The sequence below is a fragment of the Camarhynchus parvulus genome, chromosome 2, assembly GCF_901933205.1.
Source record: "Camarhynchus parvulus chromosome 2, STF_HiC, whole genome shotgun sequence".
NCBI classification, from domain to species: domain Eukaryota; kingdom Metazoa; phylum Chordata; class Aves; order Passeriformes; family Thraupidae; genus Camarhynchus; species Camarhynchus parvulus.
Window position 1 is genome coordinate 76,158,592 of NC_044572.1, and position 23,703 is coordinate 76,182,294.

The 23,703-nt window shown below is 35.6% G+C and overlaps 1 protein-coding gene across 2 annotated transcripts in view; it reads left to right on the top strand.

The window, feature by feature from the left end:
- Nucleotides 1-23,703, top strand: part of CDH18 (cadherin 18) — a 177,027-nt gene that overhangs the window by 53,133 nt on the left and 100,191 nt on the right. For both annotated transcript variants that reach the window (XM_030943315.1, XM_030943316.1), the window contains one exon: nucleotides 5,816-5,935. In XM_030943315.1, the coding sequence (XP_030799175.1) occupies nucleotides 5,816-5,935 (120 nt within the window). The remainder of the gene's footprint in view (nucleotides 1-5,815; nucleotides 5,936-23,703) is intronic.

The following is a 23,703-nucleotide window of genomic DNA, read 5'->3' on the forward strand; positions in this document are numbered from 1 at the left end:
CCAACGGAATTTTTTACAAGGACAAAAGAGCAGCATTTCTGTGAGTAATATCATAAATCCAGGACAATGCAAACAATACATGTTTGCGTGAATTGCTACAGTGAATGCATAGAGCTTCCAGTAAGGATATTCTGGCTCTGTACAAAACCTTTTCAACTCTCTTTGATAATTCACTGTGGCACAAAGCTTTACTGCTAGAGTTGCAGTTAATTTCAGTATCATCTAAGCTTTTATCTCAGTTATCTCCCATTACACCACAAGCTATCTTAATGAGGAATTCATTTCCTTTACCAACTGTTTCCAAAAATGTGTAACTTCATCTTTCTCTTTCTTTGGTTTTCTTTGTCTTTAATGGAAACCATTTTAATTGATTATTTCCTCCACCTTCAGAGGCATTTTATTTTCTGCATTGGAGGAAAGATAATGGAAGAGAGATCAATATTATCTTCAAAATCAGAAGTAGCTGATGTAATAATTTTTTATTTGCATTATATTAATGAAAGTTTTATTTTTCTTTCATCTTCTCAATATTGAGAATTTTTCCATGAATGTAAGTCATAATTCTGCAGTAATCAGAATCTGGTATTACTATTCAACTGCATCATACATGGTACTGTTTTCCAAAGAATGATTTGAATGATCTGGGTGGTATTTTATGGTGTAAAACAGAGTGGATTATGGTAAACCAATGAAGTTTTACTAGTAAAATAGAAAATTGATGCTTCTGTTTTGCATAAAACATTTTGATGTTGATGCTGAAAACCACCACACTCATTAGTACATTAACCAGGAAACCTCAAAATTAATAACAATTTAAATTAGCAAACCAAAACCACTACAATGTTTTATAAATAAAATACTTTACTGGTTGTACCTGAGGCAAATCATTAAAATATCTATTCCAAAAGGCTTTTGTGTTATGTGAATAAACCTGAACTTTCATATCCTAGCATACAGGCTTTCTGTTGTAGGTATACAGTATATTTTGTTGCAGATTTATTATCTCTATTTGCTTTTTCCTCCTCTCTCTGAAAGCATTTTTATTGTCTGCAATTTCAGGAAGACTAATTCTATTACTACCTCCACAGGATACACTCTTTGTGTCAAATGATGGAGATACCTCTGTCACTTTTATTAGTTCTATAATTAGAATAGTTTTTGGCATTTAGCTGTGGAGTCTATACATAACTGAACTTGTTGGTGTTATTCTGTGAATTTCTAAGAAGGTCTCACTCTGAATATTTCTTCTGATTTTTATATTATTACTTAAAGATCTTTCAAAGTTACTGTCTCTCTGCAACAGTTCTCATGCTAAGTAGCATTATTTTTGACCTCCATCATTTTGCCTAGTTTCAGCAGCAGGTTCTTGTTTGTCTCCTCAAGATCCTAGCTGGTATTTTCCCCACAACTTGAACTGAATCTAGTTCTAAAAGCTGTAGGACCTTTATGGCTTTTCTTTTTCAAGTCACTGAAAAAGACAAGGGAGTAGAGAAAAGTTTTGTTAATTTTTTTGGCAAACATTAGACCACAGTTTTCAATGTGACACAAAATAAACATACTATTTATGCTTTATGTACTATTCTGGGAGAAATGAAAGAAAATGTCTATTCCTTGCCTTCAATGAAACTTTTCCATAAAATTTGGTTCAAGAACCAAAATTTATATCTGAAATTATTTCTTCTGTAGTATGAAAAACTCAGTTACACTGAGATCTCTGTAGTCTGCTTTAAGGTTTATAAAAGTCATCTTTATGTAAATTAAAAGAAAATAAGATTATTTTTCAGTCAGTAAAAGACTTCCAGATGCGTCAATTGTCAGCTGCAAAATGAATGAAAATCTCCATGCAAAATTTTTAGTGCTGAGATAGTTTAGAAGCGAGACTAGATGACTTCTTGATGACTCTTCCAACCTTAACAATTCTGTGATTCTCTGGTAAGAAGAGTATACCAAATAAATTCTGCTTAAGAAATTAATAGGCACAGTAGACATTTCCAAACTTCTTTTGAGAGTATTCTAATGTGGGGTAGTCATAATTTCAGATAATCTGGAAGACAATGTTGTTCACAAATATGATTTTTATTACAGGTGCCTATTTAACTTCTTGTATTGTGAATGTAAATCATGTTTTGTTGACTTTTTAGTGTTTTCAGACAGTGCTAAGAATTCTGTTAGTTAGGCAGACTATCCCTGCATTTATTAAACTTCACCTTTTTATCATTTCTTTTAATATTTTTGTTAAATATTGATCCATTTGAGATTCAGTAGTATAGACAACTATGAAAAGTAATGCATAAATATTTACATTCTCAACAGATGTATTTTATGGAACTGCCTCATTAAAATTAAAATTTGTCTTCAGAGAGACAAATTGCAATATTCCCTTTCAGCTTTTCTTTGAGATACAGCTTCACAAATTTTTTTCTTGTAAACTATATATTAAAAAAAAAAAAAAGAGAGAGAGAAAACAAAATGGAGATATTTTGAAATAAAATACAATTTTGTTCCCAAATTGCATAATCTTTTTTTTTAATACTAGGAAAAAAAACCTGCCAAAGCATACAAAGTGGTATTCAGAGCATACAGACATCTTTTACAGCTCTTTATAAAGCATTAACTAAGAAAACAGAATGCCCAAAATATAAGCTCTGAAATGTAGCTGGAGACCATATGAAATGCTAGTTGTACTCTGAATAAGCAGAGACTCCAGTTGGGGGGAAAATGTCATTTTTATTTCCTACCTGGAGTGACAAAATTTTTTCTTAGCAAAACTTTCTTGACAGGAACTTTCACAGTAAGTTAGTAAAGGAAGAATAGAAGGTATGGGTTTGATGTTCATATCTCTCCTGCGGTGTCCAGAGGAATTAGATCCTTATCTTTTGTAGCTAATTACTTTTTTTTTTTTTTTCTTTTTAACATTTAAAATAGCAAGAGAGCACTGCTGTGTAATTCTCTATCTAAATACTTAATGACACCTAGCTCAACAACAAAAAAATTATGCTGCATCAAAATGATACAAATGTATCCAGAATTGTTATGCAGAATGATGCTAACTTGGAAAGGAGTAGTTGGAAGGTTGGAAGGTAAAAGTACCCCCTTTCCCTTTTTTTTTTTGTGCAAGAATTGGGCAAAAGGCTGGTATGCAGATATCTTATAAAATGCTGAGTGTGCTTGTGTGAGATAGTGAAGAAGTTAAGCTTCTGAAGTGCTTCATTCCACTGCATGAGAGATGAGAGTTTGAGAGGCAGGGTGGAAGGTTGAGTTAAAATTTGAGGTTCTAAGGATTCTTCTAGGTAGAAAGAGAACACTTTGCCACTATTTGATACTAAATTGCTATTATCAGGTGTTTCAGGGGAGAGAGATACAGTTGTATTAGAAAATCACTGTGGCAAATTTTTGGATGCAACGGCATTCCATTCATTCTAAAAAAGACCAGTCGGCTGTTTACGTCAGAAGCTGCCTTTCGCTGGTTCTGTTTCTTCTCTCTCACATCAATGAGTTTTACAAGCACGAAGATTCTTTTAAAATAAGGAGAGAGAAGACAGTCTTCAAAGGAGGAGAGAATTATGAAAAAATTTCTGATTTTTTTTCTTCTGAAATAGCCAAAATACTTTTATCAAGTTCAAGACCTATCTCGATTTCCTAGAGTTCTGGGGAAAAGTGCTGATGGAAACTCACACTGTCGCTAACTGTTTTCCTGGAAAAAGGAAAAACTATAGACAAAAAGGTACAGAGATTGCCCAGCATTCTGGATAGTAAACTCTGGTAGGTGACTGACTATACCAGTTGAATGGATATGCTTTTGTTTCACACAACTACAAAATAAAATCATTCTGCATCCATGACCTATTAATCTTCAGTGATTCCACAAGGTTGAACCATACAAGTCCCTCTCAAGCTAGAAATTATTTGCAAACTGGGCTACAGAAATGTATCATTACATCATTCCAATGTCATGGACTAGCAGGAGGAAATGTCTGCTCCCGGATATGACCTCTTTTGCTATGTTTAGATAGCAAATAAATAGGCCTGAACTGATTTCTAGAACATTTTAAGAAAAAATACACAAACTTTCATTCACATTTGATTACCTTTCCACATGAACACAAACACAGTAGTTTAGTTACCTATAACATTAACATCTGAATAATTGTGAACATACAACTAGCTCCAGCTTGATTTTATTACAATATTCCACTTCAAAGTCATCCAAGGATCCTTATACTTGGTTTGTTAATACATTTATCTGTGAGACTGTATACACTTGGGCTTTTCAGAGACAAGAAGACACTGCATTTAAGTATGCAGAGCATATACATACAGTTTTACTAGGTCTGCAGTAGAGATACAAACAGCGGCTCTTGGTGTCCAAGTTAACACAGTAAAAGTGAATGAAGAGTTTCTCAAAGAGGGTAGAAACCAAATCAGTGGAGGTTTGAATGATTAGTTTGCTGCACCTGAAGTGAGACTCCATGACTTTACATACTTCTAAGTCAAGTGCATACTGAGGGTGTGCACATTGACAAATGCTTCTGTGCAATGGAAATTGATCTAAGAGGCTGAACAACTGGAATGGAGAAACTGATGTCCATGCCAAATATATTTGTGAAATCTTGTTTTAGATTAGCTCTTGCCTGGTCTCTGAGATTATGTGCCTTTTAGCAGTCAGAATAAATCAGATGTGCTGCTAAAGCACATCTCCTGGTTTAGTTGCATCTGAAAAAATCTAGGTAGCGTGCTCTGAAACAGTTCTATAAGGAAAATCAAAGCACAACAAATTAAGGAGATAAGAGTTTCAATTCAGAAACACATTTCTCCTCTCCACTAAATGTGAAATTGAACACCTCAGAGTTGATGTGATACCTCAGTGGTTAATTTAGATGAGAATCTGTTTTCAGATGCAGAGTTAAGTGAGAGCAGCCTGTTCTGTTATTATTATGGTATTTTAATGCTGGACCAAGGAGCCTGTATAAAGCTGTGTCTGCATAAATATAAACAAGTAGAATGAAGTCTGAGCCTTTATTAACTCACAATCTTACACTCACTGATTTCTTATGGGAAGTGTTTGGCAGTGATAGCAAAGATTTATCATTACATGCCTTGAAAAATACACTAAAATGAAAAAAATCACTGTGTCCATTCTATCTGCGCAGTACTTATGCATTTCATTTTCTCAAAAGGGTTACTCATAACTTATCCCACCTAGTAATATGCTAGAAACTGTGATTTTATTCTTCTAGTGGTTTTTATTACTAGCATAAAAAATAATTGTCTTTTGAACTCATCTTTCTAATTTACATCCCCAAACAGGTTCTAGAAGTTATTTCATTTTCAGATATTTAATGCCTTAAAATAGCTAGATTTTTTTTATTCATTCAGCAACTTTTATTCATTTGGGGACATTTATACAAGTTACTTTTAATACTTCAACATTAATTTGTATTGTGGATAAAGATAATCCTGAAGTCCATAAATCTGTGTTATTTAGAAGTCAATATCCAAGTTTGGGATCTAGGTGTATAGAATATAGAACATATGTAAATATGCATGCTATATACTTACTATTTATATTTACATCTCTGTAATTTCTGTTTAAGTTTGTATGTGTGTAATCAATTTACACATACACATATAAAGACAATTTTTTTTTTCAAATTAGTGTAACTATTTTTCCTTAAAAATTATATTATGCTAGCATGATATTAATATCTCATTTTTTAGATTGTGAGGATTTTAGAGTTTTTTAAAATATATTTGAAAATATTTGTTGGAAAATTTTATTTATTGCAAGTTAATGTTTATTTTCCTATATATACAGGTACATCTGTTCTACAGGTGACAGCCACAGATGCAGATGACCCCACATATGGAAACAGTGCCAGAGTAGTGTACAGTATTCTTCAGGGACAGCCATATTTCTCTGTTGACCCCAAAACAGGTGGGTATTTTAAATTTCTGTTGAAATGATTTAGCTATCATGTTGCAGTTAATTAAGTCTGGTAGGTGAAATGCAATGCAGACAATGCAGATATGTGGACTTTTTTTCTTAGTGTTTTTGTAGGCTGCTTCTTACTTTAACACTATGAAATTTATAAGTTGCTATATTTTGCTGAGTACTAAAATGAGCCTGCTGTGTACAGAATTAATTCTGCATCATGTCATGATGTGAACCATTCAGGCAAACTGCAATAGCACTCTTTCATCTTTTCAAGCCTCTGTTTAGGAAGTGACTCAAGTATGCCTAACACATGATTTTTGAGGCTTTGTTTTGTCTGAAGGATAGGCTTGTGCGGATAATTGGACGTATGCTTCAACACATGTGCCAATATAAATTGTTATAATTTCTGTTTTTTATAAAACCTCAGGACTGCCATTTAACTGAAAATTCATTCTATGATTTGAGAAGTAGAATGAACTGAAATATTTATGCTTAAACTCTATGCATCATCTTTTTTTTTTTTCCCCACAAAGTGTAAGTCATGTATAATGTATCCAAACTGTTTTATTTAAAGAGAGGAAAAATCTCTTTTGGGGATGGGAGTTGTTATTAGTTTGTGATTTTTTTGAAGAGCATTATTATGATAATGATATTAACATGATTATACATTTTAAGTGTGTATTTGAAGTCCTCAATAATTGGTAAATATAATTTAAGACAGTATATTTTTATTTAAATTTTTAACTGTTTTTCCCTGTCTATATCAAAGCTTTAATACTGAGGGGGAAAAATAAAGCACACTGAACAGTGTAGTTTTCCCTAGTTAACTGTAGGGAATAATAATGACTTTTTAAATGTGCTAGAGTGGATTAACTATAGTGTAAATAGTTTCCATTTTACTGTTTTTGCACTTAAGTTTCTTGGATTGTGTACACTGTTCTCTGTGGTACCTGGAGATGTACCCTGGTTTCGCTACAAGAGAAGTGTATCTGTGCCATCTCAGAGAGCTTTGATGTTAGTGCTGCTTTGATTAGGAGACCAAACTCCCTGACCCTCAGAGGAAGGTCTGTCTCAACCTAAAATTTTCTATAAATTTGGGGGGTCATGTAAGAAAGGCCTAGAATGGAAAATTGGTGGTACAGTCCTCATGTTCCCCTTGCCCTTAGAAATATAACTGGTTTATATTTCTAAAACTATTTAGGCACTCTGAAGCAATAGCCTGTATTTTTGTCCTGGGTTGACTGTATGAGGCTTTTATCCCCAATCATCTCATTCTGTTTTATGCTGAATAATAAGTTTTGCACCTTTAAGACGTATTCCAGAGAGTGAAGGGGGGGAGAGAAGAAGTGCGCAGTTTGCTTTCAGACACTGCACTCACTCCTCCTCATTCCTGCTCCTGGACTGTGTTGTCTGCAGATGGACAGACAGCGGGACAGAGCTCTCTTTTGCTTTTAGTTAGTTTAGCTAGCTGAGGGAAAGAAGTTCCCTGGATTGTGGGTTTTTTCCTTTTCTTTGGGCCTCTTGAATCCTGCTCTGGACTGAACACCCAGGGGAGCACTGGCAGCTGCACCTGTGGCCACTGGGCCAGGCCTGGGCCGCGGCATTTCCAGCACTGGACGGGCTGATAAGAGACTGAGTGAGCTCAGCTGCAACCCAGGAACGGGGTTTTCTCAGTTTGTCATCTCTTTTGGAGCAGCAACGGGTTTTATTGTTTAATATTTTTAGGTTTTATTGTTTAATAAACAGTTTTTTTCCACTTTTCTCCAGGGAGGTAGTTTCTCCCGGCCCGGTTGCGGGGAGGGGCCGATTGAATCTGCTTTCCTACAGGAGGCCCTTTGGGGATCCTCTCCCAAATTTGCTCTGAACCAGGACAATTTTTTATTTTTATAATGGTCTAGAACTTGTAGTCTGAAGCTGCTATTCAGTCAGTGAAGAATCATAATGGAAATTCTCTGTATCAAGTCTGTATCACACAAGAAATAGTATTGTTGTATGTATAATGAAACAACAGATGGTAGTGTATTTTCACTCCTTGAGCCTTAGGCTTTGACAGGGATTTAATAACACTTTATGAACTTAAACTCTTTTTGATATTTGTGCAGAGTATGAAAATTACTCAGAAAATTATTCTGATACCATAGTCTATGAGAAAGTGAAAATGAGATAAATAGTGCGACAGTGAAAGAGGAGGAAGCTTTTTGCTTATGTTGCCTTTTTATAATTGTAGAACAGCTGTTAATTTAATTTGGCATTATGAAATGGGAAGAAGAATATTGGAAAAGATGGGACAGTCTTGATGAATAGCGTTTTTCACTATAAAATTTCACTTTGAATTTTTTGGGGTTTAAGACTCATTTTTTAAAACATCACTCTTCTGAATTTGCGAGCATTTCTTTGACTTTTTTTCCTAATACCTCGATTGTTCAATTCCAGCTTAACTATATCTGGAAGTCTTCTGAATTTACACTTACATGCACAAACTTCCTTCACAACAAAGGAGGTCCAAAAGTGGCAAAGAGATAGGTCCCGACATTCATGACTGAATGTTGTTTATGTAGCCTGAGGATCTGATATCATGATCAGTAAAGTTTCTTGAAGCTATCAGAAATAGATATCAAGCTCTAGTGTGAATACTCATCCTGAAAAGTCTGCTACTTCTAGCTTAGTACTGTCTATACTTGGTTTTAAACAACTTATATCTGAAGACTTTAAAGTTATGGAGTTTTAGAAGCGTAGGTTACAATAGTTTAAATAAGATTGCAGAATAAGGCTGTAGAATTCGTAGATTTAAAGTATAATAAGGTAACAGCACCAAATTACAAACTCTGAAGCAGGAAAAAAGTGTGTTCTTGGCAGAAGAGTTTTGTCAGCTTACCTGATAAAAGGCTCTTCTCCACACAAATAGTGGGGCAGAGAAGCAGTGCAGGGAGAGTAAAACCCCCTGCCCTAAATAGACTGGAGCCTGAGCTCCTCCTGGGCTTGACCCAAGACAGCCTCAGCCCTATGGGCCAGGTCTGAAACCCATCATGAGGAATCAAAAGGAGACACTGCCTTGATCACCCTTCCAACTGAGAAAGCTACTGCTTACAGGGTTATGGGACACATTATGAAATGCAGATAATAGGAATCATACAGACTTTTGGATATCTAGAGGAAGGGCCATAGACAGGGAAAGGGATGATTGAGATGGAGTAGGGAGAGAAAAGCAAGAGAAAATGGAAGGTTAGAGGATAAAAGGGGCCAGCCATATGCAAACAGGCTTTGCTCAGCACTATTATCTGGCCATGCCCTGCGCCCTGGATCAGCAATCTGTTCTGTGTTTTATTATGCTCCATTTCCAACTCCATTTCCTGAGTAAAAGGTCTCTCTCTTGCATGCATGTGTGAGTGGAGATTTAAGTGCTAGCAGCTGGAGCAGGACAATGAGTTAAAGGGATCTGGTGTGTGTCTGGTGTCAGCAAACTGGAAAATGCAGACTGTAAGTGTATTACACGGGTGTCTATGCCAGTATGGTATTACTACAGGGTCAGCAGTCTGGATGAGTGGTTTGGGTGATGGATATCCATTCGGCCCAATGTCCAGACCAGAAAGCTCAGGAGTCAGCTGTTGGAGAAGCCAAGACCAGTCTAGAGCAACTGTGTGGTATGTGGTTTGATAGTCCTGTTTGTAGTTGTGTATCTCTGTGCATGAGGCAAGGGGAGACCAGCAACCCAGGAGCCAGCTGGATGACATTAGGAACTGAGGGCCCAAGGGGTCCAGGTACTGCTACTGGATGTACTCAGTGTGTAAGGCTGTGGGGAGTCAATAAGTGTACTGGGCTGAGTGGAAATGTCAGACTATGTCGAGGATAAAAAGGGAGTCCGTACCTGGAGCTGGAGGGCAGCTGAAGGCCCCAGAGTTGGATGTCCAGATGGCGCCAAGTGCAAGGCTACTGGATAGACCAAATATGGCAAGTTACAGGAGCAATTCATGCTGAGTTGTGAGTATATTTCCAATGATAAATCATCCTTCCTTCAGGTCAGCTGGAGATGAATGAGGTTGTTTGTACTGTTTGTTTTTGAGTCCTGAGCCATCCCATTTGTGTGTCACCCGCTGCGTGTTGCATATGTGAATGTGCCTTGTGGGAACAGCGCTTGACCTCACATTGCTTCTAAATCATGGATTAAAAATAGGAAGGTACAGCAACCTCATCTCCATCAGGCCGCTAACAATCTAGTTTAGCAGTTGATTTGCTCTAAGACCTGTGTTTTGTTTTGTTTTCCTCTGGGGAAAAATGTGGATTCTCTGCATAGAAATGTGCTGCAACTATGTAATTTTGGCTGTGAATGTCAAAACTACTTTCCATGCATAACCTAAAGACTTTTAAGACTTTCAAAATCCTTTGATATTGAATGGCTTTTTATTAATTGCTCTGTATTTGTGTTTATTAATTACTTTTGGTAATTAGCTGTGGAGTAATAGGAACTAGTTATGTAATTAATAATTACCTGCAATAGCCTCTAGTGTTTACTATTTGTTTTCCTCCCCATCTGCAGCAAAGAACTCTGCTGAAATTTTATAAATAACAATTTTCTAATAATTATGGTGAAAGAGAGAGAAGGAGCAAATGTCTAGATCTTATATATATTTGCAAAGATTATGCATATAGGATTGTTTGTTTTCTTAAATCAAAATATTCAGGGAACCCTAGAAAACATTAAATGCTTATACTTTTAGAGTATCATTAACTTCTCTGTAATGAGAAAATAAAAAGTGAAGTTTTTAGTGAACAGGGGAGCAAATACTTTATTCAGATACTTAGTGCTTTAATATGGTTCTCCCTTCTCCTACTCCCACCTTTTCACATATTCATCCCCTGCACTCCCTGCCCCTTCAAATTTTGAGCATCTTTTGAAATGCCTAAATACACATGAAGTCTTTTCTGGGCAGTTTGAACTGCAAATTCAATATTCCACCTTTCCCAAATCATGAGGTCTTTCGATCCATAAACTTGATCTGGGATCGATCCTTGCTTGTTCTTTGCTCATGTCAAGCGTGGCTCATCAAAGAACAGCAACCAACATTTGACTGGTAACCCAGCCCCAGAAGCTCTTTTATTCTCTAAGGAAACCTTAAGTTAGACTATGTGCTTTTAGTTGTAGCTACAGCAGCACACTTTCTATTGTGACATACTTTGGGAATGAAAATGAAACCTGTAGTCCAATTTGACTGCTTACATGGTAAATCTGATCTGGAGTATGTTCGTTCCACACAGCTCTTTGTAGGTAGATCTGTCTTTCTGAACAATATATACAGAGTGAAGCAATGTGTAGGGCATATGTCTTTTCAAGTCAGCAATTCTGCTGCAACTGTTATAAAATAAGGTATAAAACCTTCATTCACTGCAGTTTTGAATTTAAGTGTAGACATTGGCAGGACAGAAAACTCATTTGTCTTTGAATTGAATATGGAGAAAACCTCAGATATATGTATTTGTATTTATAATGTTCTGCTGTGGCATCAACAATATTACAAAGATCTTAGTCATGTATAAGATTGTTTGTCTGGTTTTTTGTTTTACTTTAAGATGTTAAATAGTAAAGAAATATGTATTTTTATTTATAAAAGAATGTCACTGTAAATTAGTCCGGGGTAATCATGAAGTGTGAGATGAGTGTCAATCTCCTTCTGCTTTCTGTCTTCACAAGATAAGAACAATAGCTTCAAGGATCCCTACAGGAAATTACCTACTCACTGATTATCTAGTTTGGTTCCTGACTGAGAGCACAATACAAATGCAAATAAACACAGTCAATGGCTGAATAGATGCTTCCAAACATAGAGATGAGTCTCATAAACACCAATTACCCATCTTAGAAGTTCAAGATTTTTGTTCACGTCTGTAACTATTCTTATACATTTTTAAAAGTTCTTGGCCATGGTTCATATGGGAATGGCAGGTTTTGTGGCATTATAATAATTAGAGTGTAATTTTAAATTTGCATGTGCACTCCTCTGCAAAACAAGAAAAAATATATTGTTTATCAACTTATTCTCAAGTTTAATACTGCTAAATAAGCATGACTACTTAAAAATATAATTAATTAATCTATTAAAATTAAGTTCTTTTAGTGGTGAGATATCAATTATTAATTTATTGACTTAAGGCCCACTGCATCTCCTTATAATAGACAAAATAATTTATATAAAGGCAAATTGAATAAGCTTTCAATTTCAAAAAAGAAGAACACTCTTTTTATACTTTAGTAGAACAGCCTGTCATGGTATTCCAGATAAGAATCTACTGTCCTAATTGAAATAATGATATTTCATGACCCTATGTCCCTGTATACATAGAAAATCATATCATTTAATAAAATAATTTCAGAAATAAATTTCTGCCACTTTCTTGAACAAGCATTCCTATTTTTCCTCTGAAGAATTCTTCCTTTTTTAAGTTGAAATACCTTAGTGACATCTGTTTAATGAGCATGTTTACTGGGGTTAGTGACTCCCTGCTGAAATGCAGGTTAGTTCATATTGGACTGTTAAGTGAATATGAAAATGAAGTGTGTTTAGCAATCTCATTGCTTTCTGCTCAGAGGATCCAATAATTTTAAATGACCTTACAGTGCTATAACGGTGTCTTACATAAATTGAATGCTTCTGCTCTGAAGGAATATCTTATGAAAGCGCCCAAAATCCACAACTAAGGCGCCACAGCCATTTCCCAGGCTCCTATAGACATCTTACAGTGAACTTAACCTCTTCTACCTACAGTTTTTGCAGATGGGCTTTTAAACTCTAATTGGACACCATGTGTATAAAGGACAATGAAGCAGGTGAAGGGCCTGGAGCACGTCTTATGAGGAGCAGCTGAGGGAGATTATGTTGTCCTATCTGGAGAAAAGGAAGCTCAGAAGATATCTGATTGCTTTCTACAACTGCCTGAAAGGAGGTAGAATGTACCATGGTGGAGGTCTTGGAGGTCTCTCTCCTCACAAGTAACAAGTCATAGGACAAGAAAAAAGGCCACAAAGTTGCCAGGCAAGGTTTAGGTTAGATATTAAGAAAAAATTCTTCACCAAAAGGGTTGTCAAGCATAAAATTTTGCTAATGACATATTCTGCTTGAGCTAGATAAAGAAATGCCTGTGATGAAATTTCTGAATTTTACATGTGCGTTGCAGAACACTTATTTATAGCTATTGGTGAAAACTCCATTATATGTGATTGGTTTTTACTCAGTATCAAGGGGAGGTCACAGTCAAGAATCAGTTTGAAAGTTTAGTTATTGTAATGAGTGATATATTTTTCTAAAACTGTGTAGGATTAAAATAACATGATTTTGTGCATAGGTACTGAAATTTTATCTTGAAGTTCTAATAACTGTATTTCATATTCAGGTTTTCATAGGTTTGATTTCCCTCAAGGAATTTCTGAAATTTTGTAACAGAAATTACATCTCTAGTGTAGACCTTTTCCAATGTCTGCACTTCACTGACAAGAGGATCACTAGGAATTCAAACTCAAAATTTGAAAGAGTCTTACCTTGTTTTTCTAATTCCACCAGGTACTGTACAGTGCACTCCTCCATTCCTGAAGGAACAGAAATATGTGCATCATCTAAAAATATTGTCATGAACACTTGTTTGAGAGTGTCATCTGTCAGCTCTCAGCTAAGAGTAAATATTGTAATGTCTTTTGCTTTCAGTCTGAAGTAAATATTGGATTTTCTACACCTACAGTTTTGACACTTTAAAAAAAACCTTCTCTGAACAATGGACTTAATTCTCACAGTTTTCTTTTGTGTTCAAAATATTGATATACTCTTACTGTTTTCCCAAGAGTCATTTGGAGAATAACTCAGACCATCAGACAGCAGAATGATCTACTGCTTCTTTTAGGTTTCTGGGGACAACATTTTGGTACAGCTAGAGACTTTGTGAGACATTGGTATGACTAAAAATCTTGTTGCTTTGACTGTGTTTTCCATTATCATGAAAACAATGCAGAAAGTCCTTTGCCAATCAAAAGTGTACAGAGAGGAGGGGCAGAGTGTTCAGTTCAACCTAGCTCAATTTCTCTTAGGGTAACTGATATTTGATGGTATATCATCCCTCTTATATATCCTTATGCAATTTTTGGCATCCACCTCCGGGAAACTTTGTGGAGCAGGCTTTGCAGGGCACAAGATGGATTGGTCACTCATCAGGAACAGTGTTCTGGCACTGTATTTTCTTTGTTTAATATCTACCAACACTTTCTCTCTCAGCATTCATCATATAGTTAAAAAGGACAGGCATAGGAGGCAGCAAGCTGGGAAAAAAGATTGCCTGATGTTCTAACCCAATTTTAATTCTCCTATGAGATGAACCATGTGCTTTGGAGATTGAGTTCAGAAGTCGGTAAGAAACTATTTCTTAGTTTTTCCTCTTTTGTTTGTTTCTGTGTTTGTTACTCTTTCCCCATCTGGTGGTGTGAACAACTACTGTGGAACATCTTTGCTGCTCTTCAGCCACACAAAAAAAAAAAAGCCAAATGTGTTTCTGTAGCCATTAATTGGCAATTGGCAAGTTCCCAGATTATAATATCATCTTGGCTTCCTAACCACAAACTACTGTACTGTATTCATTTTGCTGTTAGACATGCTTTTACTTACATATGTATATATTTTTAATCTTTCATCTGTAAATACACAAACATGTTTTTTCCACTTAAAACATAATGATATCTTAGTCTGGGCTAAGCCTAGTAGACAGCTCAGCCACACACAGCCTCTTATTCTCTCCCCACACAATGCAACGGGGGAGAGAAAAGAAGTGATGCAAGTGAGATAAAGACATTTTAATAAGGAAGGTAAAAGTAATGTACACAAACAAAGGAAAGCAAGGAGTTGATTCACCACTTCCCATGGGCAGGCAGTAGTTCAGCTCTCCCCAGGAAAGCAGAGCTCCACCACACATTACAGTTACCAGGGACAACAAACGCCACAACTCTGAGTGCCCTTTCTTTCTCCTTCTTCTCCCTACTTTTCTTGCTGCTTGTGATTTCATGTGATATGGGATGTCCCTTGGGTCAGCTCTTCCAGCTGTGTTCCTTCTGAGCTCCTTATGCATCCTGAGCCTTGTCAGTGGGGGAATGGTGTGAGAAGCAGAAAAGTCCATGTTGCTGTAAGCACTCTTTGACAAGGCTAAAACATCCCTGTGCCATCAGTGCTTCGTTTGTGTCACAAATCCAAAACAGCACCATATGAGCTGCTATGGAGAAAATTATTTATCCCAACCAAGACCAGCACACAGGTGAAGCACTGTTGTTATTTCTGTTACCAGACTGAAAGTCCTGAACTGAAAGCAGTGAGACATCCATGATCATGTAGGATAGATTTTGTCACCACATTTTTTATGGTCTTTCTCTTAGATATAAAATTGCTCTTTAAAGATTTAAAGTCTTTGCTTTTACTTTCTACTAGACATTGGAAAAGGTTTATAATCTTAATGTTTGTTAGGCTTGACTTTTCATGCTTCCAGGCATTCACGTATTTTCAGAGCCATTGAGGGCTATGAGGAGTTTGCTCTATTTTATAGGTCTAAAATACCATGCTGTATCTATTAGAAAAAGTTAAAGATCTTGATATGAGGAAAACATTATGTTGCAAGTGCCTGTAAAATGTCTGTTTTTCTGAGTAGAGCTATTTTTATAAACATGTGTTTATCTTGGTGTCTTTGAACTTTACACAAAGGAGATATGAACCAATAATTTAAGTTCTCTGTTTTTAAACATAGAAAGCTTATTCATCCAAACAAAGTATAAAAATTACACATGTGATAAAATGTGTTTAACTTTAGGGAAATGGAATAAATAGGATTTCACCCTAAAACAAATAATACATTACTGTAATTTTTAGTTCAGCTGGGATGAGAATCAGGACACCAACTGAGAAAAATAATGCACTAGAGTGTTAAAAGGCTCTGCCCCAGTCCACATGTTGACAATGCTTTCACAGATCAGTATTGTCGTGAAATAAAGCAGAGACTTTTTTGTCTTTAATTCAGATAATGGGTGTCCTTTTTCTAGACAAGGGGTTATTCTTTACATCTCTAGTTCTAGAAGAATCACCAAGGCATTGAAAAATATTCTCCCCACACACTCTCTTAAATTTTTCGCTAGGGAAATGAAGATACAGAACCAGGCATTAAGCTGAACTTCACAGGGACATCCTAATTCATACTTATCTCCTTGATCCACATTTCCCTTGTCCAGCTTAATTTTCCCTTTTGCAAACTGTTACAGATATTGCTATAGTTGAGGATAATAATTTCAGAAATGCAGTTAAAGGTGACAATGGAACTTTGTAGTGGCAGTGAAAATGAGGCAAAGTGTCATTGAGGTTCTATTCCAGGGGCTGTTATCTACTGATCTGGTAATGTTAAAATGTCTGCTTGTGGTTGGTGATACACTGGTTAAATATATTTTTAAATGACCTAAATTCTTGTAGTTCTGATTTATGTTGAGTTTTTTGGTTTATTTGTTGGGGTTTCTTCAGATATATTGTGTTAATAATGTTATTGCTTTAATAATAAGCTTCAGTGAGGTCACATTTTTGCCTTCCATATTTTGATATTTTATACTAATTTACATTGAAGTGGACAAGACCAGTAGTGGTAGACATGTGAAAAGGAAATTATAAAAAAAAATTATTGAGGATACTGTTTTATATAATTTTTATTAATAAGTTTATTTTATTTTACAATTCTTACAAATCCTGTGATTTAAAAACATAGATACTCTCAGAATTCATGAATAATCTACTTTAGGTCAATAAATATGCATGCATCTGGTTTCCCATCAGTCTTATCTCTTAGAACAATGGATACATTTTCAGTTACGTTTTGAATAAATGTGTCTGATAACACCTTGCCTTGGAATAAACCATACAGAATAAAAAACTAGTATGATGACAATGATTTGCCAAATAAAGAAAATGCTCCTCAAGAAATCTTAACCAGCAAAAATAATGCATCTGCAGTTGAGATGCCTCTCAAGAAAAACTGAAAAAAAGCTTTATAAAATTAACAAAACCTCTATATCTATTGGCCATATACATGAAAAAAGAAGTACAATATGTATATAAACCAATTTTACACCAGTTTTACAGTGATAACCACCAAGATGAGATTTAGGGACTGTTATGATTCAGTTCATATCTGACAAGAAAGGGAAAAATAAATTAATTTCAGAAAACACCAAGAAACTTGTGATCCATCCAGGAAATTCAACATTTGCCAATTTTATCTTCTCTATTTGCATATTTTTCTTTTGAATATTCAACTTTGCCGCCTTCCCACCGTCAGTGCCTGTGCAAGTGGGGAACGTGAAGTCTTGCAATAAATTCAGTCCATTTCCCTTGGTGGTGTCCATCTTTTCTGAATGTGCTCTGGAGTGTGTTTTCATTCCCTTGCCAACTATGTCAAGCCCAGGAGCAGCAGCAGAAGCAGTATAAATAGGCTTTCCCTGGTCTCTAAGACTGAAGATAGGCTCTGATCAAACTCAGTAACCAGCAAATTCACTCCTTCGTAACTGCCTTTATGAGTTGCCATCATATTTCTAAAATTAAAATTTAGGAGAGACTATAATCAGACTCCCTGTGACTCTGGAACTGTATTTCCAGTAGAGGATCCTGTTTATTTTTTTTTAGATTTTTTTTAACTTATCTTTGCTTACATCGACATACTGTGACTTGATTTGTGAATGATAATAAGAGTTAGTTGTTGGTTTGGTTTTTTATAAGAATTAGATTAGTCGTCATGTGTCAGCCTGGCTGAGGTGATCTGTCCCTGTCCCCAGGTCCTTGCCTCCAAGGAGGTGCCAAGGCCTGGGACTGGGGCTGCTCCAGTGCTCCTGGCTGGGGGTGGAACAGGCTGTGGCTTCCAGTTCCTGCCATCACCATCCTAGGACCCCCTGTCACCTGGCCCCTAGAAACTGCCAGCCCGTCTGGTGCCCTGACAGTGTTGCAAGTGCTGCTTGTCAACAAACTCTTGTAAGGTGGATGTTTTTCTTCACATTTTAAAAAACATTTTTAAAATCCATTCCTCAGTCAAGAAAAAAAAAACCCAGACCTTTTCAAATTTGCAGTCTATACATTCCTTATGCAATATTTTAAGCATTAGGTAAGGCCCCTGAAAATTCTCACGCTCGAAGAGGCAGAAGCAGATCTGTGTTCACTACCCATTGCAGAGGAGTGAAGCTCTGTTGCAGTCTATAATTTAGGTGCCTAAGGATGTATTTTTTTTCTTTTCACATAGTTTTGTCTTGTTTTTCTCTTAGTACACTCTTCAGGATTAAAGCATGAAATTTTTTATTATATTTATGACCATGATTCAATGTTAAAGTATTCTAAAGTTGCTGATCCTCTTTCTATATCTTTAGCAGGCCCTCATTTCATTCATATTTCCTTATGTAATTCTCAGTATTTCTGTTACACAGAATTTTCAAAACATGCCTATGATGTTTTCAAGGAAAGGTTCAACTCTATCTGTAACAGTAGGAAAGGTGCAAGAGTAAAAACCTGTCTGGAATTTGGTGAAGCACTTGCAGTCCCAGAAGCAGATATAGCTATCATGGGAGCAATCCTAAGGGAAGCGGGTGGATTAAATGAGATTTTATTCTCTCCCCAACTCTTCTTTCAAGAAATACATTTTAGATCAATAGATTGCATCTAAAAGTGTCCAAACAGAAAATGCAACAATTCCCTGTATATCTAACCACCATGTCAGTTAGATTTCACTTTATTTGAAATGAAGTTGAAAATACGGTGAGGGACTTCAGAAGCTGAGGCTGTTTCTTCCTCAGAAATCTCTCTTATGATGAGGTTTTCTCTATTTTTTTATCTTCAACATGAAATGACAACAGCGGGTATCACAGTGTAGGACCTTTCACTTCAATGGATGTCCCAAGTCTAGGCTTTAATCCAATTAATAGTTTAATTGATTAAAAGTTACTTTCATAGCAAAATGGATCTGTAAAAATCATCTATAAAAATAACTGCATCAGTGAAATACATAAAACACATATAAGTGTGTTTATTTGTGTAATCCTTCACATTTGCTAAAATATTCTTCTGTGCTTTAAAGAGGAATTCTTTATTTTCAAAGTGGACACCATTATGGTAAATTTCTGGTTTACTTTGCCCTTTTGAAGAGAATACAAAAAAGAATACTGCTTTAAATTAGGCAAATTAAACAAAGTTTTAAGTTTTTCAACACAACTTTGCACTCCTATATAATCATGCTTCTGGAGTTTTCCTTATAATCCTCTGTTTTAGTAAGTAGATTAGATTTGTTTCAGATCTGATAATGTCTCCAAGAGATTCTCAATAATCCTGATAATATATATTAACTATTGCATTTTCTGATTCTGAAAAAAAAAATATGTCTTTTACATCAATTTTTTTAAAGTACTCAGTTTTTTTCTTCTAATCTCATATTTATGTAGTGCAGTACATTGTCCAAGAGTTTCAAAATGCTCTGGTAAACAGCAGTTGCAATATATGCTGAGCTATTAGAAATAATACAATTCATTAAAAAATATAATAACACATATCACACCATCTTCTTGTTCAGCTAATATTCCATTAATTCAGGAAACTTAGAGTGAGGAAAATGTAATATGAAGCACTTGTAGTACAAATTAATTTGACTTGTATAACAGTTTTAAAATTCTTTTTCTTTACATAGGTTTTGGATAGTCATCATTGTTTTAAATTCTGTATTTCTGCTCTTCTTGAGGTAGAGCCTTCTTTTTTGCTGAAAGTTTTTCCATGATAAAGATCTTGTAAATGAATTTTTAATCTGGAGTGCTGAAAAAACATTAAGCAAATATACCTAAAATCAGCATCTGTTAATTTTAATAAATTTTGGAACATCCATTTCTGGTGTTGCTTCTTTTCAGAGAAGAGCAGATATAAAATGATTAAAAAAAAAAAAAAAGAAAATTTAAATATAGTCGCTTAGTCTGTGACTTTTTGCTACAGGGTAAAATGAGGGTGATACATATTTACCATCCATGTGTTTATCTTAGGATGCATTGTTCTTTAAAGATATGAAGAGTTATAAATTCTGGTTTCTCATAGGAATGGCCTCCTGGTGTAGGAACTTGCTTGGGTTTATATGTTCCCTTGTTTGGGAACTTTGTAGTGTTTATATATCAGATGTGCATTACCACCAAAACAAACACTGAGATACATGGAACTGACTATTTTTCTTGACCAGCTAACCACACAAGAGGTAAAATGCCCACAAATATATTTCATTTGAGAGTGGATTATTCTGGCTTCACAGGAATTTTTGCCACCTGGCAAGACTTTAGGAACACCCTAACCTCCACAAACCTTTTTTGTGGGTTATCTACTGTATTCATCAAGTACTGCATTAGGTTGCCTGTAAAATCTAGTAAGATTTTTTTTTCTTCTTGATTCATTTTCAATTAATAATACAACTAACAGATGTTACCAAATGACAGCCACAATGCTGTGGTATTGTAAATTTTTTCTCCTTTTCATCCTGAAGATCCTTTCTGATGGGAATCCTCAGGATGAATTTCAAGGCCTTGAAATTAAAAATGATTCATGTAGCTGCTGACACATATTCCTAGGTAGAAGCAGAATAACAAATCAAAACGAAATGTCCTTTACATTTTCTCCTAAGTCAGCCATTTTACTTAAAAGATTCTAAATTATAACTAAAAATTTCATTTTTGACAGGGCTGTACTACATGATAAGAACATAAAAATAGGTAAAAAAGTAGCAGTAGTTTTAAATTCATGTTAGGTTTAAGATTTTTTAATCTACCTTACGTTTTCTCTGCATTACTATCTATCTTTTATTGATTGCTAGGAATCTTGTACCATTCATTTTATGACAAATAACGTCTCCTCGTAGAGCATGAGTTGAGATACTCATTGGTGCAAATATAGAGAGGAAAATTTTTTTTTTACAGGATGTAGGACTTGGAAGAATATCCAGACACATGACTTTTGCAGTACTTACAACTTTTGTGGTACTTTTAAAACGCAGCCAATGATGTTGGCTGTGCTCCAAGGTGCCTGTGGCTCAAAAGAATAGCAGAGTACCTGTCTCCAGGAGTGCCACAGTTATCTGAATTCCCTTTGTATCTGGAACTTTATTTAGGGCTCACTTAATTTACATACACGTAAGGACAGTCCAGCGCGTTCTAAGCAGTCAGTGTCCCCTGACCACATCTGTCTTTCCTGTCCCCAGGAGCAAGCAGGATCGGGGGGCAGAGGCTTGTGAAGGGACCAACCAGCCTTTGAGCTGGTGTTCCCTGCAGCTGTGGGCTTTTGTGGACATTCTCTGCTTGCAGAACCCTGCCTGGTACAGAGTCAACAGAAGATCAGAAAAAGGCTTTGATGGCATTTTTCTTTTTGACCAGTCAAAGTGGAAAGAAGCAGGTCATGTTCAGATCATCAGTCTTAAAAGTCTTAAGATTATTAATCTTAAAGGTCTCCCAGCCTACATGATTCTTGCACTCCATTTTAGCACTTGCTTGTGCTGGTCAGTTTCTTATAACATGGACACTGAAGCTTTCAGCCTACATCTGCATTTCAGCATACATCAAATGGCAAGGGAGTCTGTCTGAGGACCACTGGTCCTCATATCCGTGGTAAAAAGGGTCTTCTCTCCAGTGATAATCATCACAGTGCCTGTGCAACACTGTAATGTCATCTGGTTCCATAGCAAGGTCTTGTGATTTCCAGTCCAAATCAGTTTCATATAAATTTAATTTCACAGCAATGGATAGATAGATAGATAAATAGATAGATAGATAGATAGATAGATAGATAGATAGATAGATAGATAGATAGATAGATAGATAGATAATGATACTGTTCTGAGAGAATGGCCTAGTAAACTGTGGCGTAATCCAAAATATAATATGATGGCATTGCTCCTTTTTCACTGCCCATTGATGGCCTACTTCAACGACTTAGCTGTAACAGAAGTCAGTGGTAGAAAATCTGACTAAACTCTGTTCATTTCAAAGGGATTTTCTTTTGCTATTCAGTGAAATTTGTATTAAGCTCCTGAAGGCTAACCTTTCAGTACTGAAGCAGAATTTTTTAAGACAAAAATGCAGCATCTAACTGTACTGTATTGTCTTTATGTGTGGTTTGGTTTGATACAGTGTCTCCTTTCTGTCACTAGAAATACCAACAGATAGAAAAAAAGTCTATTTGAAGAAGAAATATTTTTTAAAATCTTCCTTTTTCTTCTATCTCTTTATAAATATTACATGATAATGTATTTTAAGAAATATTATGGAGTGGTTTTTTATCCCTATAATTTTAGCTGAAGATAACTGTTTATTGCTGAGGATAATTTGAATAACTATTTTACAAGAAGTGGTAAAAAAAGATTTTTTTCTGAATCAAAATGGAATTGTTAGTGGTGTGCTTAGTAGGGATAAATTTTCACTTATGACATAATTAAATAAAATTTGTCTGATCCGACATCAAAGCTCTGATTTGCACTAATTTCTGTTGAGATTGGCAGTCGCTACTTTTTAGATAGTTTAGTGTAAGATGTTAAGTAGAAGGGATTCCTGTCTAGCAGAAAAGAGAGAAGGAAGAAGTTTTTCCACTCAACCACCTGCTTTCCTGCCCAAGAAAAAGCAGAAAAGGATCCTTGTGTATTAGAAAGTGCATTTATCTTTGAAAAATAATTTCTACAGAAAACCTTCAGACAAACTCATAGTTTGTCTTTTGAATATATTTCTTATGTTGCTGGCCATTCTCATATATATTTTTAGTTTATGTTCCATGATTCAGTAACTGTTGATGAAGTAATACGTAATGATCTAATTTTGCTGTTCTGCTTGTTGGAAATGTAGGTGTAATGCTGAGAACATAACATAAGAAGTAAGATGTTTAAAGTTAGAAATTGCTAGTGGCAGGTGGTAGGTTAGACTGCTGTTAATTCTGAATTAATTATGTAAGGTACAAATTCTCCTAACTGGAAGAAAGGATCAGCTTTCAGATGTTTGGGGGTTTTGTACTGTATTCTGAAAAGAGCTTATAACAATACCTATGGTTGAAGTTAAGTAACAGCTCCACTATGAGGCATATAGTCTTTGATAATATTATTTTTTAAGCTGAAATGGTCTATTATATAGCTGTTATGTCCGGTGACTGTGTTATTTCAGCAAAAGCTCTATAGGCTTACTATTAAGATCTATAAAAGTCTATCCTTGGAGGCCTTTATGGATACCATGACTCAGAAACTGCAGTAGGTCAGCTCTAGAAATCAGAGATGAACCTGAAAAATTGACAAAATCTACCCAGTACAAACTTGATCAAGTTGTAGCATGCTCAAAATAACTCTTCTGCCACTGTTAAAGAAAAAAACCAAAAAAAACCAAAACCAAAATCCAAATGGGAAAGACACTAGTATATGATTATAGAATTTTTAGAGTCCTTTAGAATACATTTCTTTAAGTTGAAGACGATTTATAAGAACATCTAGTCCAGCCACTAACATAACACTGCCAAGTCCACCATTAAACCATGACCCTAAGTGACACATCTACACTTATTTTGGCAACTCAGCCACTTCCTTTAGCAGCCTGTTCTCAAGACTGAAAACCTTTTCCACAAAGAAATTTCCTAATATCCAAATTAAACTCCCCATGATGCATGGGCCATTTTCTTGGGGCCATTTTCATCTGTTTGTCACTTGTTGCCTGAGAGAAGAGACCAAAACCCACCAGGCTACAA